This window comes from Colobus angolensis, unplaced genomic scaffold (genome assembly GCF_000951035.1).
Source record: "Colobus angolensis palliatus isolate OR3802 unplaced genomic scaffold, Cang.pa_1.0 Scaffold509, whole genome shotgun sequence".
NCBI lineage: Eukaryota > Metazoa > Chordata > Mammalia > Primates > Cercopithecidae > Colobus > Colobus angolensis.
In genome coordinates this window covers 365,695-385,793 of record NW_012118588.1, presented here as the reverse complement: position 1 = coordinate 385,793, position 20,099 = coordinate 365,695, and the positions used below count along the sequence as shown (strand labels likewise).

The 20,099-nt window shown below is 58.0% G+C and overlaps 1 protein-coding gene across 1 annotated transcript in view; it reads right to left on the bottom strand.

The window, feature by feature from the left end:
• ADAMTS2 (ADAM metallopeptidase with thrombospondin type 1 motif, 2) overlaps positions 1-20,099 on the bottom strand; it is a 244,122-nt gene that overhangs the window by 145,772 nt on the left and 78,251 nt on the right. The window contains exon 5 of the mRNA XM_011960174.1: positions 18,995-19,148. Coding sequence (XP_011815564.1) covers positions 18,995-19,148 — 154 coding nt within the window. The remainder of the gene's footprint in view (positions 1-18,994; positions 19,149-20,099) is intronic.

Below are 20,099 nucleotides of genomic sequence, written 5' to 3'. Positions count from 1 at the left end.
TCTCTACTAAAAAAAATACAAAAAACTAGCCGGGCGAGATGGCGGGCGCCTGTAGTCCCAGCTACTCGGGAGGCTGAGGCAGGAGAATGGCATAAAACCCGGGAGGTGGAGCTTGCAGTGAGCCGAGATCGCGCCACTGCACTCCAGCAGCCTGGGCGACAGAGCTAGACTCCGTCTCCAAAAAAAAAAAGAATATTCTCTAAGCCACCAGGTCACACACACACTCCCTCTCACTGTCTCTGAAGCCCATAGCACCCTCCTGTCAACTGCTGATGGCATCAACGATGCACACAAATACATTATGGCTGAAAGAAACACAACAGGGCACAATGAGGAAGGGCTGCCAAGCCTCAAGGCTTCAGACCAGGGTGTCACTGGGCATGGGGGTGGGGGTCCCCCCACCATGAATGGAACGCAAGCTCTCCCTACCCAGGAAGCAGCCTCTCAGTGCCCACCCACCAGAGCCACACAGGGGAGCAAGGCAGGCCAGGTGCTGCCAGCGTCCTGATGTCTCGTGGGAAGCTGGAAATCCCTCTGTGTGTACGAATCCTCTGAAATATTCGCTCGCTTTGTTCACTTTGGGTTTTGACATTGTGTGGGAAAAACAGAGCATATCAAAGTGTCTGACAAAGTCCATGGCTGGTGTTTCACCCACTCAGCTCTAGCAGGTCTCTGGCTGCACAGGGCTCTGATGAAGGAGTTCTGCACTCCCATCTACAAGACTCCAGGATGTCTGTTCCTGTGGGCTAGGCAGTATCGAAGACCCACCCCCCAGCCCTGGCTCTGGCGTGTGCCTGTTTCCCATGCCTGACTTGGTGAGGCAGGTAAATTGGTTTCTCCAAGATCGCTCCAAGCTGAGCCCAGCAAACATCTGCTGAATAAATGCTGGACAAGCAGCCGCCCCTGGGAAGCAGCTGGAGGTGCACAAGCCTTGGGAATTCTTTAAGGAACACTTTCTCTTTCCATGTCAGACAGGCTTAGCACAATCAGAAGAGTAAAGGGGCAACTTAAATGCCTGTGGGCTGTGCCGCTGTGAGGGGCAGTAGAGGAAGTGCCAGGATGGGAGACATTGCAGAGACCCTCTCCTGGTAGCTGTGGATGGAGGTGGGGCTTTCTGCTCTGATCACTACAATACTTCATGACTTAAGATGCACCAGGCCCTGCACCGAGCCCTTTACAGGCATAATGTGGCCTAATCCTCCCAACAACTTACCAGGGGAAAATGTAGTATCCCTGCTTTTCAAATGAGGAAACTGAAGCACAGAGAAGTGGAAGGAGAAGCCAGGGTTTAAACTAGGTAGCAGGACCTCAAGGCCTGCATTTTGAGCCAGCACACCCTGCCCTGTTCAGGGTGCCAGAACAAAGCCACTCGGTCTGTGAGGCCTGGCAAGTGTAGCCCCAGCTCTGACAAGCTTCCTGGAACTCACCCCAGCCAAGAAAACATCAGCTGCCCACACCTCGGGCCTCTCCAGCCTATTAACAGCATTTGTTATGGTTGATCTGGGAATCTGCCTTTTCCCTCAACCAGACTCTTCAGGGGCAGAGCCCAGATTGTACATATTCAGTGCCCAGCAGGGGGCTGGCCTAGGGTGCTTGCAGACACTGACTGGATAGATGGATGGATGGATGGATGGATAGATGGATTGAGTGGATGGGTGGATGAATGAGTGGATAGATGAATGGATGAAGAATGATGGATGGATGGATGGATGGATGATGGATGAATGAATGGATAAATGATTGGATGGATGGATGGATGGGTAGATGGGGGATAGGTAGATGGATGAGCGAGTAGATGAATGGATGATCAATGATGAATGGACAGATGGGTGGATGAATGAGTGGGTAGATGAATGAATACATGATGGATGAATGAATGGAGAAATGATTGGATGGATGGATGGATGACAGATGGATAAATGGATGAATGGGCAAACAGACAGACTCTGATACTGGAAAGTGAATCCTTCACATCCATGGCAAGTGAACCGGGTAACAAAGTCAGAGGCAAGGCCATGGCAGCGTCATTTGTCACTGTTGCCATAGGTACACATTTAGGGGCAGAATCAGTTATGCTCGACCACAGGTCATCTCTAGAGGGTGAGGATTGGGGGTCGGGAACTGTGGGGAGGGCTCAGGGCTGGGGCTGTGGATGTGGCCTTTGTGCCTGTGAGCAGACTGCATTTCCATCAGCCTCATCCCCATCTTCTCTCTCTGCCTCCACCAGTGAGTTCAGATCCTTCCTACATTCAGCCTTGAGGTCCCCTCCCTTTCTGTCCCATCTCCTAAGACCTGGCTGGGCCCTGACTCAGAATGGGGTCAGCAAAGCCCTGAGGTAGAGCCGTCTCCCAAGATTATGGGACTGGGACCCACCTCACCTCCTTTCACAGGACACCATGTGAGAAAACCAATATGCCCCCAACCAGGGGTGGCCTGGTACAAACACTGACGGCACAGAGCCCACTTCTTGCTCCCTCCTGGTGTCTTCATCCTTGGGGATCAGGGGCTCTGCAGCAGCAGGCAGGGCTGAGCAGCCCTGGAGTGTGTGGCACAATCCGGGCACTGTGACCCTACTGGACCCCTTTGCACAGATGCTGCTGGGCCTAGGAACTGGCTGCTCCCCACTGGCTGCTCTGGTGGGCCCTGGGGTCTGCCTACACTCCCAACACATGAGCATGGGCAGGTACCCACCAGCCTCCTTCACTGTCTGCAGCCTCTCCCGCAGCTTGGCCTGGGTCCACCATGGAGAGTGTCTCTGACACAGTCCTTCTTCCCACAGGGAGACCTGGAAGGTCTTGTTCTGCCCTCAGGGCACGGAGGCCCCACACTCCTTCAGCTGGGAGCACAGGTGAGCCGCCAGGTCCCAAGTTGTCATCTTGTGACCGGCCCCTTGGAACACGGGTGCCCAATAGGAACGAGGACTGGGGCTTTCTTATAGGGAAAATAGTGTCCGGGCTGCTGCGGAGCTTCGGGCCTGAGGCCTCGGCTGAGGCCAGGGGAGCGGGACTTATCCAGAGACAGGACAGACCCTGGGCTGCTGGTGCCCAGCTCAGGGAAGCTCCTGGGCGCGGCTCGGTTCACTCCAGCGTTTCCTACACGGATGAAGGCGCAGACGTGTCTGCTCTGATCATGGGCGTGTGCATGCCTGCGTGTGTGAGAGAGAGACGGAGAGAGACGGAGAGAGTGTATGCATGTGTAACTCCAACCAGAGTCCAGGAGTCTCACACTCCACTGCAGACCAAGCAGGCGGGGCCAGCATGAGTTGGGGGGGCCAGGCCCGAATCAGCGGGGAGGGAGGGGCTGTGTTCACCCATCAGGAGGAGGCACAGAGCCTCCTACCCAGTGCTGCTGGCAGGAACACGCCCAGGGTGGCCAGGCCTTCTGAAGGAACTGAAAATTGAGATTTTCATGTGAAACCTCCTGATTTTTAAGTGTACACTCAACATTTCTGAAGACGTTGTACAAGTCAAATAAAACATTGTGGGGTGGGGCGGTGAAGCAGCCCAAGAGCTGCAGGGGTGAGGCCTGGCTTTAGTTCAGCACCCTGATATACAGATGAGAAAACTGAGGTCAGGCCAGAGCAAGGACTCCTCAGGCCAGGGCCACACTGGAGGCCCCAGCTGCCTGGCCCATCACTGGGGTCACCACAGCCCATGGGGAGCACCAAGGACACCAAGAAAGAGAGGCCCAGACCTGGTCCCCGGGGTCTCTGTCACCAAGGGCCCACACTGTGAGTGGCTGAGGTGGTTCCTGCAGGCCTGTGAGTCCCCACACTCCTTCCCAGGTCAAGGCCTTGGGACAAGTCCAAGCCCAATTTTGTCCTCATGGTGATGAAGGCCAAGAACGCTGGTAGCTCCCGGGATATTGCCCAGAACAAAGCAGCACAGGCACCTGACGTTCTGGATACAAGGGTGGAACCCTCTTGAGACCATCATCGGCCGTTTGCTCTCCAGGCTGTGGGGGCCTGGAGGATGTCCAGGCATGGGTATAGGTGCCGGGAGCCCAGGGAACAGAACCTCAGACCCAGAACTGGGTACCAGATGCACCGGCCAGGGGGTCTGTCCACCCAGCCCGGGGAGTCCTGGGGCTGCTCGGAACCCAGCGCCACGCCTGCTACCTCAGTGCCGCATCCAAGGGTTCTGTTTGCCTGCGCCGGGGCCCTGCGCCCTCCCCACGGCTGGCTCGGCTAATGCGCTGCAGATGGGCTTCCTCGCTGCCTCCAAGAAAAACAGGACGACCACAGATTTCGCCTCACAGAAACGGAACCGCTGGAAAGGCCTCTCTCGACATTCCCGAAAGGAAAATAAAAATTCCTCTGAGGTACATTTCAACTCCGAGGCAGCCCTGGCCACATCCAAGAGGCTCGGTCCTGAGCGCCGTGGGCTCCGGTGAAGGTCCTCAGCACCGAGGCCGCCTCCTGACCCCCATCCCGGCCACCGCCCCGGGCTGCTCAACCCTTACATGGCTTTCACAAATTTTGAATTGCTGCCAACAGTTTAAAATGAAGAGATTTTACATAAAATCAATTTCCAGCTTCTCTTATAAAATCGGAGGCCCTTCTTGCTGCTGGCCAACCTCACATCTACCTGGACCCAGTGATCTCTGCTGGCATGGCCCACCAGGCCCCCATCAGTGTGCCCAAATGAGACCACCGTCCTCAGTGAATGCCTGACCCCCAGGCTCCAGGCAAGGTTGAGAGGACAGATGCTGTCTTCCTGGGGGCTCTGGCCTTCCGGGGACCAGTGTTATCCAGCTCTGCCCTCCAGGGCCCTCCACACACACTGGGGCTGGGACTGACCATGGCTGTGGGCTCTGATTTGGGTGGGCAGTGCTGAGCAAGCCATCATGCTCCTTATTCCCAGCCTGACCCCCTAGACCCACTCCCCCCACCAACCCAGACAACATGTACTGAACTCCTGGTCAACTCGACCCCTGAGCGCCTCCCCGCAGCCCACCAGGTGTTCCTGCTGCGGTTTGGGCAGCACCTAGTTCTTCGCCCGGCTGGACGTCGCCTGGCCAGACTTGCAGAGCCATCTCAGCCCTTTGTTCTCCTGACTCCGTCCCTCCAAGCCTGGCCACCCCGGCCCTGGCCCCAGCTCCTGCCACGTGAATTGTCAAAGGCTGAGCATGAGGAGGCTGAAGGCAGCCCCCATGGCACACCCCACAGAGTCCCTGCAGTCAGCCAAAGAAAGGCTCAAGCCTGGGCAGCCTTGCTCCCAGCTAGGAATCTGCAGCTGGACTCAAACATGTGTCCAGAATGATCTGGGAAGGGTCCTTGAGAAAAGGCCCAGACACAGGGACCTTCCCAGGCCTGGATCCCACAGAGGAAATGATTTGAGCGAGCACCACCTCGACAGGTCTGAGGTCCGGGCAGGGGTGGAGCTGTCACAGGCAGCCGGGTGGGGCTGCGATCTGGGTCCTCCCAGCCTCAGGGTGATCTGGAATATGGGAATACGGTTCTTCCCGGCAAGAAGCACCCCCTCTGACCAACCTGTGGACTGCCTACCAGGACCCCCAACACTCTTGCTGCACAATGGCGCTGGGGGGCTGATCCGGCCGCTGCTCTCATTCCCATGGCCACCTGATCCAGGCCAGTCTCCCTGCACACAGGGCAGCAGCCTCCTGCCGGCTCCCTGCTTCTTCCCTGTTCACCCTCCTCGGAAACCAGACCATGCCACTTGCTGCAGGGCACAGCCCCTCCTCCATGATGGAGCCCACAGAAGCCACCGTGATCTGACCCACAGTCCCCTCAGGCCCTCACCCTGCCCCTCCTGTCGGACCCTCAAACAAGCCCTGTCCTCACCCCTCAGGTACCTCCTCGGAAACCAGACCATGCCACTTGCTGCAGGGCACAGCCCCTCCTCCATGATGGAGCCCACAGAAGCCACCGTGATCTGACCCCCAGTCCCCTCAGGCCCTCACCCTGCCCCTCCTGTCGGACCCTCAAACAAGCCCTGTCCTCACCCCTCAGGTACCTCGCATCTGCTGCCTTGGCTCCTTTTCCTCTTGGGGAACTGCAACTCCCACTCCAGGCCTCAGTCCAATGTCCAGTGACTGCAGGGCCACTTTGTGGCACTTCCCAAGTTTTTCATTGTGCAGATATTTGTGAACTGACTAGTGCACTGTGGGCTGTATGAGGTCAGGGCTGTGTCTGTCTGGTACCACAGCCTGGCCCCGCTGTGCGTGCCGGGTAGAGATCTGCTGGATGAATCAAGGGAGAGAGGAAGGGGAGCAGCCCTGGGATTCCACAGGTACCTTATGTCCAGAGACAACCGCGCAGGGAACAGTGGCCAAGGCACGCTGGAAGCAGTGCTCCCACCCGACAGCATCTCCAGGATGGAGGCTGGGATTCACGCACTGCCACCCTCAGGAACCAATCAGGCCTGTGGCAGTGACAGGGGCACATTCCTGACACCAGGTCTGTCATTCCAGCATGGATGGGGCCATCTTCCTCACCATCTGCAGTCTGGCATCAGATATTCCCAAATACAGGATAGACAGTTAACTGTCAGAAAGTGCTGGTGCTTGGGCCTGGAAGGAAGGGAGCCAGTGTCTACTGGGCACTCACAATTTTGGCCACTGTGCAGCACCCCGTGTCCTCAACCTTAGGGCCTGGACCATAGCTCCATGAGACCACAGGGAGGAAGCAGAGTCACAGGAGAAAGAGTGATGAACAGCACTGGCCATTTCATTTGCAGGGCACGGTGCAAAATGGAAATGCACAGTCCCTTGTTCCAAAAGTGATGAAGACTTCTAAGGCGGGGATAATAGAGCGCTGCAGTGGGCACAGGGCCCTGCTGGGTGGGTCACAAGCCTGCCAAGTCAGTCCTGGTCAGGTGTGAGGAAGTGGCACTAACAAAGGCCCAGGGCCACCCGATGTCCCACGGGCCCATGGGATCAGTAGCCACCCACAGCTGCCAACCTGAGTCTGTAGCCCTCACACTATGGCAACAACAGCAGGCGTCAGTGCCAAGCCCTCCAACGCCTGCAAGGAGCAACCGTTGCTCCTGGAGTGAGCACTGGGTGACCAGGCTTCCCAGGCACTATGTTCATTCTTTCTTTTCACGGATATTTAAGCAACAACTGTGTGCCAGGCATTCCTCAAAATGCTGGAAATTCCACTGTAAGCAAAAGATCCTCCTCCAAGCTAATGTGCTAAGTGACCTGGAGACACATCCTCACTCACCCTCACTGGGTCTCCGTTTCTGCATCCATTAAGTGGAGTTCCAGGCCTTGGTGCTTCGAAGGCCCGTTGTCCAACAACCAGATGGGGTCACAGGCTACCGGGTTTTGCCAGCCTGGGCTCTGAGTGGGGGCAGGAGGGCACCGCACAGGGTGTCAGTAGCCCTGGGTTCTAAGCCTGCTCCTCCCTCCTGATGCAGGGGTCGAAAGGCCTGGCTCCCACTGTGTTTCTACAGCTTTTACAATCTGTGTGACTGTTGGCACCTCAGTATCCTCATCCGTAACGTGGGCACAGAAAAAGCACCAACCAACCCTACAGCTCATGACAAGAATCCCGGGAGATGATATACCTGCAGCGTGCCGGCAGACGCGGTCAACGGTAAGTGCTCCAGGAACACCGCACATTCTTCTTGCTCCCTGCTGTTCCCGCTACTGCGTGGACAGTGGTACCCCTGTGCCTTGCTTTTCTCTCTGCTGCCAGGGCTACCGTGCCTATTAAATGACACCATGAAGGGTGCCCGCCCTCGCGCAGGCCCTCAGTAAATGGGCATGTCCTTGATGGCCAACTTGGCTCCAACGGGGCAGGAGAAGGATCATTCAGACTCAGCTATAGAAAAATGGACTTTTGTGCAACTAACGCTAACAAAGCTGGAAAGGAAAGAGGAACTGAGGCCTGGGGAAAAGCTTGTATCAAACATGACAGAAAGTCAGTATCTAAAAGAGATAAAGGGCTCATCCCAATATGTAAGACCCCAAGAGATAAACGGGCAAAGGACTTAGACAGGAAGAGGAGAGATACAAAGTAATCAAACCCAGGGAAGATCACTCATCCTCACTAGTAATCAAAGAAGCAAATTAGTGCAAAAAGCAACGCCGCTTTGCTAAAGCCCCCGTGCTGGTGAGGATTTGGAGAAACCAGGAGCTGCTGTGGGAGCCAGTCTGGCTCTGCCCTGAGTGGTGAGTCTGTTAAGCGCTGGGATTTCCTAATTCATTTAGTCACTCAGTAAGTGCTCCCTGATGGCTGCTCGGGGCCAGGGCTTGAGCACGTCTGGGCTGGCTCAGGCCGCCATCTGCCGGGTCAGCAACAGATACCTATTTGCAGGAACAGAACCTGAGGTCAGCTCCCAGGATGTCCCCAACCCTGAGTTTCAAGAGTTTGCACCAGGGGCAGGAGCATTCCAGCTGTCTCGGGCAGCTTTTGTATGGGGAACAGCTGGTAGCGCTGCCTGCGGCCTCTTGGGGTGGACAGGAAGGCTCTGCCTGCAAAGGCCCTAAAGACAGCCACACACCCTGCCCTGCACACTCCTAAGTACGTGCAGGCCACAGTTCCTGCGTCCACTCATCCTGGCCAGTCTGGGGTCCCTCCCCACAGTGGCAGGCAAGGGGAAGCAGGACCTGTCCTGCTAGAGAAACAAGGATGCACGCGCGCCCATGGGACCCCAAACCTCACACTGTCCCTGAGAGCCTGCCCCACAGAGCAGACCCTCTGCTTCCTGAAGCAAGAGGAGGTGGCAGTTCATCCCGGGGCCTGGCTGCCTGTGGGGCTACATCGGGGGCTCCTGCTCCCGCCCCCGAGTCTGGGAGCACATGGGTCTTGGCCTTGGCACCTTCTTTCCTGGGAAAACACCTCCCTCTGGGCCAGGGCAGTGCAGAGCAGTAGACGCGGGCAGCTGTGCAGTCAGAGTGATGGGTACCAATTCTGGTTCCTGCACTTGGCCCAGGCCACCTGACCTGCCACCCCCACCAGCAACTGCCCGGCCAGCCTCCCAGCCATGTCACCTTTCAGGGGCAGGACATGTCCTTGATTCCTTCCTTCACACCATGTCCTGGAAGCTCCACCTCAAACTCCTCCTGAACTCACTGGCTCCACCCCACTAGCATGGGCACCGCCATCGGTCACTGGGATTCCTCCCTGCTTCCACCCCCTTCACCAAAAACCCTCCAAATGCCTCCCACCACACGCAGAATGAATTCCCACCCCGCACCGTGACAGTCCCTTCAAAGCGATGAGTGCTGCCCATCCCTCCCGGCCCCGCACGCCTCCCACTCGGATCCAGGTACTCACTCTGCTTTCTGCCCCTTGGTCACGCTGCGGTAACTCCAGCCTCAGGGCCCGTGCGTGTGCTGTCCCCTCTGCCTGGAACACCCTTCCCCGGGCTGGGCTTTCCCATCACCACCAACCTGGGGCACCTCCCTCCATTGCCTGCCTTCTCACGCTGCCCTTTCCCCCCGTTTTACTTTGTTCACAGGATTCTCCACTGTCTGCAAGCATCTGCTCACCGGGTCTCCCCTGCTGAGCTGTGAGCCCAGAGATCAGGGACTCAGTCAGGTTCCTCCGCTGCTACAGCCCCAGCACCCAGTCCTGCCTAAGACACACGGCGGACACATAGCAAGAACGTGACGAGTGAATGAAGGAGAACACACTAGTGGTAGCAGGCAAGGTGCCCTCTCTGAGTCTCAGTCTCCCCCTAAGCAGTAGAGCTGCTAATGCTATTATTCCTCCTGTGATTTGGGGAGCAGGATTATAGTAATAATGAGCATTACTGAACCCACATGGCACTCAGGTGCCCAGCCTTTTCCCAACCAGACCAGTACCAGCCACCTCTCCATGCAGGTGCAGCGCCCAGGTCACCTCCTGCCCTGTCCTGTAAGCTCTCTCAGGGTGTGCACCACCATCCTGACAGGTTGGGATGGGAGGCGTGGGAGGCGCCAGTGGGCTCCTGGCCGGGTTCTCTACCAGCTTTGCCCGTGGTGCAGCCCACAGCTCAGGGCAAGCCCCGGCCAAAGGGACCAGGTCAAGAGCTCTGAGAGACACATCCCGGCGTAAGAATCCAGCCCATGCCCCAAATGTGTGTGTACAGGCACGTGAAAGAGGGTGAGACAGAAGGAGAGAAGAATGAAGCCAGAGAGCAGGAGAGAGAGAAGCCAGATGCCAGCACGTCCATCTGACTGTGCGACCTTTTCCCCGCTCAGAGCTCCTTCAGGGCCCAGAGCGCAGCGCTGCCTAGGATTAATTTCAAAGAGAAACGGGTCAAAGAAAATTGGAAATTTTTATAGAAAAGATTTCAGGCTTGGAGCTGGCTGAAGTGTCTGCCAACCTGCAGAGAATTCTGAGAGGAGATGGGGCCTGTGGTCAGAGGCCTCTGTCTGGCACAAACTGGCAGAGTTTGGACCTCGGACCCAAATGCAGTTTCTAAGCCAGGCTGGGGAAGTGCTTCCTGTCCCCTTCAGATGTCCCTCCAGCTGCCTCTGCAGCCCTGATGCTGGTACCCAACACCTCTCACCTGTCACCCCACCCCCTCTCTTTCCCCAAGAGGCCTCCGTCTGGGAACCCACCATGGGATGCAGTCCCTTTGTCCCCATTATGCAGGGTGCCCATGTCTCTTCCACAGTCATCCATGGGGCACCCAGGGCATGAAGGGAGCCTCACCTGGGTCCCAAGCAGGCCCCACTGGTCCTTGCCCCAACCTCACCCCAGCCAGCAGGCTCCTACACCCAAGGCACAGATGTCACCGACGTGGAAAGATGCCCTGGAGACATCGTCTCTCTCCCAGGAGCCTGCCTCTGCCATGCTGGGGACCCCAAGGGGGGCGTGCCCAGCCCACAGCTGCTAATCAAACACCAGGTGCCCCTGTGAGCAGATCACGGCTTCACCCCTGAGCCGTGCACTGTCTGCATGCCAGGCGTGGTTACCCTGCACATCACCAGAAAAGCTCTCTGGAGGTCATTCCCAACACAGATCCAAGGGAAGGAAAGAAAGTAGCAGTTCACTGTGTCTGTGGAAGATGACGAGACAGAGTAGGGAAAGGGGGCCGGAGAGCCTCAGCAAGCGTCACAGTGAGCACCGGGCAGGCACCCTGTGCCCTGTGTAATTCCAACAACCCTTGTGCCACCACACCCAGGTACGGAGATCCTGAGGGGCTGAGTGAGCTGCCCTGGGCCCCTCAGTGAGCCAGCACAGCAGCATGCCAGGTGGAGCTGAGCACACTGACCCCTGCACCAAACTGCCCGAGGTCCACCCCACTCACCCACCTCGCGCTGGAAGCATCTGTGGGAGCAGCCCTAATGCAGTTCCTCAGAACCACTGGCCGGTCTTCCAGAGTTGTCCCTGCACTTGAGTTGGGGCTGCAGCCAAGCCAGGGCCAAGGCCACCATCTCTGGGTCACGCTTGTCACCTGCCCACGGTGCTCCACCAAAGATCCAGGCCCTTGCCAGCCACATTCACCTGGTCAGCTCCACCCCTGAACCAGAAACCATATCGGGAGGCGAGAGGTGGCGGGGGAAGGGCAGGCCTGAGACTCAGGGACTAAATTTATGTCGGAGACACAGGGGAGGAGCTGCGCACGTGGGGGCTGTCAGGCGGAGTGCCAGGCCCAGACGCCGTGGAGGGGGAGCACACCCTGGCATGTCTCCCCTGCGGGATAAGGGGGGCCAAGCCCTCGCCCGGGTGCAAGCCTCGCTTCTGCCTTCACAGCCCAAGGGGTGGGAAGCATCCACAGGGCAGTCCTCCGAGCAGCAGACGTCAGCCGGAAAGCCAGCCAGGCCTGGGAGCCGGCCCCTCCTGCTCTCCCCGGCTGACCCCAGGCAACTCCAACCTCGGAGAATGTGCAGCCTCGGCTTTCCCAGCGCCGGCCCCCGCCCACCCCTTCCGCGTGGGCCACATCACCACACTGGCATCTCCAACAGTCATCCCAAGGGCCCGGTCTGCACGAGGACAGGAGCGCCACGGTGTCTGCCAAGGGTGCGCTCAGCCCTGAAGCACGCCTCCTGGAGCCGCCTCGGGTTTCACAATCCGTGCTTCTCCCTGGGTTTCCCGGGGCCCGGGCTGCAGGCACAGCTCCAGGGTGGAAAGAGGGGAAGCGCTGAGAGGGCTCTAGGGTGCTGAACTCAGTGAGTCGGCAACAGTGGCTTGGCAGGGCCCAGGCCGACCAGGGTATGAGAGACAGCGCCTATCACCACGTGAGAGGCCCAGGCCTCAGGGGTCCGGGGAGTTGCTCGGGAAGTGACTGGCTGGAGACACAGAGACAGGTCTGGGCACAAGACGCTAGCCAGGTCCAGGGCTCACCCTGCAAATCCAGCCAAAGGCCTCTCTCCATTCTCCCTTAGGACCCAAGGTTCAACACTCAGACATGTCAGCTGAATCATGAGCACCCCCCAGACGTCCATGTCCTAATCCCTAAAACTCGTGAGCGTTACCTTATATGGCAGAAGAGACTTTGCAAATGTGTTTAAATTAGGGGTCTTGAGATGGGGAGAGTAACCTGGATGGTCCCAGTGGGCCCTAAATGTTGTCACAAGTGTCCTTCTAAGAGGGCGAGCTGCCTATAGAAGAGGAGAAGCCATGTGACCAGGGAGGCAGAGACTGCAGCAATGTGGCCACAAGCCAAGGAACGCCAGCAGCCTCCAGGAGCTGGGAGAGGCCAGGAATGGATCCTGCCCTGGACCCTCCAGAAGGAACCAGTTCTGCCAACACCTTGATTTTAGCCCCTAAAAGCCTATTTCCGATTTCTGAGCTCCAGAACTGTGAGAGAAGACATGTATACTGGTTTAAGCCATTAAGGTGTGGGTAAGTTGATACGGCAGCCACAGGAAGCTGAGATGGACGTCAACAGCTACAGGGCTGAAGGGCTCTCTGACCTGGCATTCGGCAAACTTGCAGCCCCCAACAAAGCAACAGCCGTCCTGCCCCATCCTGGGCCCCCCAACCGCCACCAGGCCTAGCCTCACATCTGCTGTGTCAGTGGGGCTGGCTATTTGCTCAACACTGAGTAGATGAGTCTCGCCTGCTCCCCGGTCCTGTGGCCTGAGAGAACAGAGCTCCTCTCTCTCTCCTATGCCATTGCTCCAGCCTCCCCCACGGCCTCCCTGCCTCCAGCCTCCCTCACACTGCAACCAGCACAAGCTTGCTGAAACACTCAATTCTTTTGTACTGGACGGCGCCATCACCACCTTGGGTCATTCAAGGCTGCAGCTTCCACAGAGGCTGCCCCATCAGCTCCCTGCCTCCAGTCCTGGGCCCTGCACACCCAGGGGCAGCTGTCATACCTGAGGTCCCCTCCCCTGCCCACTCTTCCCCCAGGATCCCCTGTAGCCTGGACAACTCCTACCCAACTCAAGGCAAAGTCACAGGGTGGAGACTGTGGGTCAGGAGGGGGTTCTTCCTGGCCTGGTGGGGAAGGGCTGGATGTGGGCTGCCGGTGTCAGCCATGCTCAGCCACATGGAGGAGCTGCCCTGTGGCGCTTGTCCTGTGTCTCCTGGCCGGCTTTCCTTGGTGCAGCGAGGCTGAGAGGCTCCCGTGGTGGTGTGCCTCCTCTGCCCGTCAGGGAGGACGCTGCAGCCTGACGGCAGCAGGCAGAGGCTTGGCACCAGCGGCGTCTGGAGTGGAGGCAGCCAAGGTCACTGGCACATTGCTGTCTGACTTCTCTTCCTTCAGCCCAGCGGGGTGTATGCACGGCAGCCTGGTAGCAGTTCCCCAGGACGGGAAGCACCTGCCCCTCCTCTGTCCCAAGGCCAGACCCGGGGGAGCCCCAGGAGAGCAGCCCACAGCGGAGGGCAGAGGATGCTTCTGCCTCTGCATCACAGACAGCCAATGGGGAACCGTGTTTTGTTCGATCCATATAGTGAGCACGGGAGGGGACCCCAGGCATGAGAGCTCCCACTGGGTGGCAGAGAGCTGATGTAGAGGCTTCTGTGGAAAGAGGGCTTTGGCTGGATTTTCTGGCTGAGCCCTGGACCTGGCCAGCGTCCTTGTGCCCAGACCTGTCTCTGTGTCTTCAACCAGGCACTTACTGACTCCCCAGATCCCCGAGGCCTGGTCCTCTCGCTTGGTGATAGGGGCTGTCTCTTGTACCGGGGTCGGCCTGGGCCCTGCCGAGCCAGCTCTTGCCAACTCACTGAGCTCAGTGCCTCGGCTGGATTCCTGGAGCCCTCTCAGTTCATCCCCTCATTCCAGAAATTTGAAGACACATTTTAACATCAGGAAGGTTCACATAAAAATTCTGATGTCTGGATTCTCTTGATAGGATGTTCAGCTGCACCAGACCCACACTTCTACCAGATTGAGGTCAAGAGAGTTGAGGAGGGTCTGTCGCTCCTTGCAGGGTCTCCCAGATGCCCTGTGCCCATAGCAAGGCCAAGGCTGGACACCACAGGCAGCTACATTCCTGCTGCTGTTTCTCTTTAGTGGAGATGTATTCTTGGTCATCCATGTTTCTATCAAAAGGAGAGAAATGAAAGCCAGGCCAAGGGGGGGTGCAATTATCTGTTTTTCCTCCACTGCTGTCTGTGTTGGCATTGCCTACCAAGCCCTGCCAGCCTCTGAGTTTGCAGCTCTTGTCTTGACATTGTGCAAATGGCACTGTCTGAAACAGAGACCACATGCCCAACACATGACTCTGGGTCTTTCTCACTGTGTGGCAACCTTCGCGGAATCCCAAGGTCAGTCTCTGGGAAGCTAGAGAGGCCCTCAGTGTCAACAGCAGCATTGGCTTCTCTGTGCACGTGGTCTTGGAGTCAGCCTCTCCAGGTCCTTTAATGCGGGGGATGGGGGAGGACTGCCAGGCTGAGATTGGCACTCAGGCATGCAGGGAAGAGCTCCCACACCACCGGGTGGAGGGTCCAGTGAGGGAGGCAGCAGGACCAGCGCCTGCCTGGGCTGTGCCTCTGGCTATATGCCCTGGGAAGGAGTAAGTGAAGCCTACAGTGCTGATCCTCCACATGACCCAGACGGGCGCCTCCCAGGTGTGCTGTGCGCCGCGTGGCCAGCCTTGTACACGAGGGCCATTCACATCCTGTAGCTGGCTGCACGGTGTCCCCAAAGATGCTGGTCCGGATCCCTGCAACCTGAGACGGGTACCTTCTATGGGAAGAAAGGGCTTTGCAGATGTGCTTACGGGAAGGCTCTTGAGATGAGAAGACTGTCCTGGATTACTGGGGTGAGTCCTAAATGCAATCAAGGCATCCTTGCAAGAGGGAGGCACAGGGACACTGTCAGAAGAGCAGCGGGCAATATGACCCAGAGATAGAGATTGGCATGATGCAGCCACAAGCCAAGGGAGGCTGGCAGCCCCCAGGAGCTGGGACGGGCCAGAAACACATTCTTCCCTGGGGCGTCTGGAGGGAGCACAGCCCTGTCCACCCTTGATCTTGGCTCAGTGAGATTCATTTCAGACTCCTGGCCCACAGAGCTGTGAGAGAATACGTGGGTATTAGTCTGTTTTCACGATGCTGATAAAGACACACCCGAGACTGGGCAACTTACAAAAGAAGGAGATTTATTGGACGTTCAGTTCCACGCGGCTGGGAGGCCCTCCCAATCACAGCAGAAGGTGAAAGGCACGTCTCACATGGCAGCAGGCGAGAGAGAGAGAGAGCGCTTGTGCAAGGAAACTCCTGTTTTTCAAACCATCAGATCTCGTGAGACCCATTCACTATCACGAGAACGGCACGGCAAAGACCCGTCCCTGTGAGTCAATCATCTCTCACTGGGTCCCTCCCACAACACAGGGGAATTATGGGAGCTACAAGATGAGATTCAGGTGGAGGCACACAGACAAACCATATCAACGTTTCTATTGTTTCAAATTCCCTGGGGCTCCCTCCTCAGCAGTCCCACACAGGATGAGATACACACACACCAGAGAGGACAATGCCACAGGGCGCCCTGTCCCTGAACCCCAGTACAGTGTCCCTGGGCACAGGGCTGGCCTTGGGAAGGGCAGAAAACAGGGATTCGAGATGCCTGTCACGATGCCTGGTGGGGGGAGGGGGGGCACCTCAACCACCTCTCCCCAAAAGGTCACCCAGCCTCAGAGCTCTGCCTCTGGTCCTGGCCAAGTTCCCAGGCCAGCAGCACTGAACAGGACCCTTCTGCCAAGGCCAGCATGGCCAGGGAGGAGAGAAAAGGACCCTGTCCGCTCCCTCCCTCCCCCTTGGCCCTCCTAACACTCTCTCCCGGGTATTACCTAAGCTGCGCAGCGCCCAAACTCATCCCCGGCCTGAGTCTGTGAAACGCGTTAAAACCATCATTTTCCATCCGTTTCCCCAGGCGATCTGCAACCCAGCAACTGATCTTGGATGACACAGACTCTTAGTGAAAATGATTTCCTGAGGCTCCATGAGCCCCCGAGATCACCCTGGTCAGCCCGTGGGCTTCTCGGGGAAAACAGGACACCTGTCTCAGCAACCCTGAAAAGGAGGCACCCCTGACCCTGCAGGGAGATCCCGCCACCCAGACTGATGCCCACCCCTCATTGGGACACCCAGGGCAGGTGTGTCACCTTTCCCGGCAGAACATAAATAGCAGGGTGCTTCACACCCACTTCCAGACGTTGCTTTTGGGGAGGCAGGAAGAAACTGCCAGCCAGCACCTCCTGCCAGCTTCCACCAGGGCCACACAGATCTATCAGGGTTCCCTCAGAATTCACTAGAAGAAAGGGTCCCCTATACACACACACACACACACACACCCCTGCACCCAGGTCCTGGAGCTATGTGCCAGGCAGGCTGTGCCCCTCACTATGCCACAACACACAGCTTCTATGCACCTCCCCGTTGCCACTCAAAGGCCCAGACAGATGGAAAGCTGGACGCCTGAGGTCACCGTGGGCCCTCCACCCAGCTCCACCCTTCCAGCCAGTGTGTCGACCTCAGCCCAGGGCTGCATGGGAACAATTAACAATTAGGTGCATGGAGTGGGGGCTAGCTCCCTGAAGGCCCGATCCCCTCACACAGGGTCCTGAGGACACCAGACAGGGACATTAAGCAAAGGGGACTTGGCCCCAGCCCCAAGGCCTGGGATCCGGACCTATAGCCCCAGGCCCACGCCCACACCCATAGCTTGGGCTTTCAGCTGGAGACCCTGGGTTTGCAGCCTGGGCCCAAGGCCTAGATCTCAGGCTGGACAGGCTCGCGTCCTCCCCCACAGCCCATTACCAAACCCCCACCTTCCATCTCAGCCTCACCCCTGACCTGGCAGCCGGCCTCACCCAGCGTCTTCTAAGGCCAATGGTTTCTGGGCTTATTCGGAGTTTGAAATTCCTTTCCTGTGTTCTGAATTTCAAGTTCTCATTAAAGATATGTGGATTGGGGGTGGGGGTGGAGGGAGGATTCAGTAAAAGATGCCAAACACCAGCAGAAGCCCAGAAAATAAGGCAAGGCCGGCCAGGCTTTGGGGGAAGGGCTGCCATGTTCAGGAAGACAAGCACCATATGGAATTTGGGACCAGAGACATGGCCAAGGGCACACGGCCAGCTCACCTCGCCTGAGCAGAGGCCCCCAGAACCCCCCTGAGTCTTCCAGGAGAGGCCAGCCAGAAGCACCAAGCCCACAGCACCAAGTGACCAGCCCCGGAGCTCTCGGGGACACAGGGATTGCTAACGCCACTGGGCTTGCCCCAAGGCAGCTAGCTAGCCAGGAGCGAAACTGAGGCCCAGCCCCATTTCACGCTTGCCCTCCTGGATTACTACTCCTTCCTCCCCTGCAAAATAGTCCAAGGCAGGGAATAAGCAGTGGAGGCTGAGACCGCAGCTGGAGAAGGCTGGGCGGGCAGTGCCCAGTGGCCCGGCTGTCTGCAGCACAGCAGACGCTGACTTGGCCCCAAGGAACATGGGCCACCGGTTACACTGACTGTCTCCAGAGCACAGTGGGCTTCCTGACAGAGCCATTCCTTTGCAAAGGTATCTGATGCCATTTCATGAAATTAGAATTGTGCCCTGTCAGGCTGTACTCAATTTATCTGCCAAGCTAGGAAGTCAGAGACACCTACAATAAATGAGGCAGGGATGCTATGGAGTGACAGGAGTACCTTAGTAAATCACAGCACAGGGGCTGCCCAGCCCAGGTCCCTGGAGCATTCGCTGTGAACAGGCAGGTGTGCCTGACCCTGAGGCTCTCCTCACCCAGGGGGTCCTGACCAGAGGCCAAGGGCTGAGCTCACAGCTTCCCACTCTCCCGGCAAGAGCCAAGCACAGGCCAGGCGTCCCCGACCACACAGGGGACCCTGAGAACTATGGGCCCGTAGAACCACATCAGACACTGACCCTGGCTTCACCACAATCCAGGACCAGAGATTGGGAGATGCTGGGAGGTGGGGGCTGGCACAGCGAGGCCAGGTCTGAGGCGACAGTCAGGGACTGTCACCATGGCCACCCGGCAGCTCCTTTCAGCTTTCTGGGCCCAGGGCACACATGGGTTCTGAGTTGAAAAAGACAGAAGCCGTGAGTCTGTGCAGAGACTGCTGAGGCTGCTGGGAGCATCTCCAGAGTCTTTGTAGGGCACATGCCTCCAGGGATCCAGAAAGAGCATGCAGGGCCTTTCTTCCTGAGCAGCCAGGCGAGGGCTGGGACCTACCACAGGCACCCTCCCAGGGACCGTGGCAGCACAGAGGCAGGGGAGGCGCTGTCCGGGGCACTGGAGGCATCTTCACAGGCACAGACTCAGAGATGCGGGCACTGGACTCAGGCCTGGTGTGGGCACCACCCCACTCCACGACACTTGCTCGCCCTTAGACAACAGAAGACAGGCCCTTGGACAGCCTTCATCGTCCACCATGGAGGCCCCAGACCTGAAGGCAGAGGTGCCTGGGCTGCTTGTCACCCACGTGCACCCAGAGAAGAGGCCCCAGCCCCAGCAGCCCTGCTACGCCCTGCCGTCTGCCAGGCAGCTGGCCCATTCCTGAGCCACTGAGACTGGGGCTCAGCCTCAGCAGCAAAGCTGGTCTTCGGAGAGCTGCCTGAGTCTCTGGGATGCTCCCCTGGGGATTAGGGCCTCAGAGGGCTCTCCACACAGCCTGCCCACCTGCAGTAGCCTCACCTGTGTCCAGGGCCTGTGGCCCCACTAGAGGAGGAGACTTGGGGGGCCGGCGATACACCACATGCACGCGGTCTTGCTCAGCCTCCTGCGCCGCCAGCCCCTTCTCCAAGGGTTCGATGAAGAACTCCTCCTCCTCCATCCGGATTAGACCAGCCTGCAGGACAAAGACAACATGATCAGATTTCCAGCACACAAAAGACCAAGGAAGGGGAACAGTCAGGAGACCCCCTCAGGGAGTACCTCTCATCTGAGGACCCTGCCTAGCACCCCAGCTGGTGCTCAGCTTGAAGCCTGGGCTGACCGGAGGGCGTGAACATGTGGCCCCAGAGGCCCCCCCGCCCTCCGCCCTGTCTAGGAACAGGGGCCTCTGTCTGGGTCGTCTCCACCCCTGTACGCCAACCCTCTCTGCTTTCAGAAAAGTTACTGTGTTTATAAAGTCATAACTGTCCAGAGATGCCTGGAGACATTCAAGGGCAGCTGTGGGCCTGTGCGTGTCCCCAGAGGTCACCCACCAAAGTGCATCAAATACGGGCCAAGAGCTGACCCCACTCCCAGGAGCCCAGAGTCCAAGACAAAGGTCAAAACAGTCAGCAGGGGATTGAATCTGCCCACAGACATGTTCCATTTGGACCAAACAACATTTTTAAAGCTCTGAAGCTAACACTCAGAATGATGAGATTTCATGTCTTGAACACGGAATCCTAGCTTTCCTTGGAAAACGCAGGCCCTGACCACAGCGGGTCTTGGACGGAACACACGCCCCTGCAGCTGGCTCCAGTCCCCACTGCCCCCCACTCTCTCCCGCTAGCTGTGTCAGCCACCAGCCCAGACTCCACAGGCAGCTGAACTGATGCCCCTGACCCGCTAGACCAGCCAGCGCCCTCCCTTACTACAAACTCCTCGCTGGGCCCGCATTTCCGTTGGGACTCAGACTGCTCTGTACGCTGGCATTCAGGCTCCTGACCTGCCCCACTCTCCCAGACCCTGGCTTGCACACCCCATGCTCCTCACTAGGCTGTGTGCACCCTGCCGAGTCACCCAGCCCCTGAACCCACCATGCTGTCAACTCGGGAATCTCCATTCCCCACCCCCCCACCCCCAACTC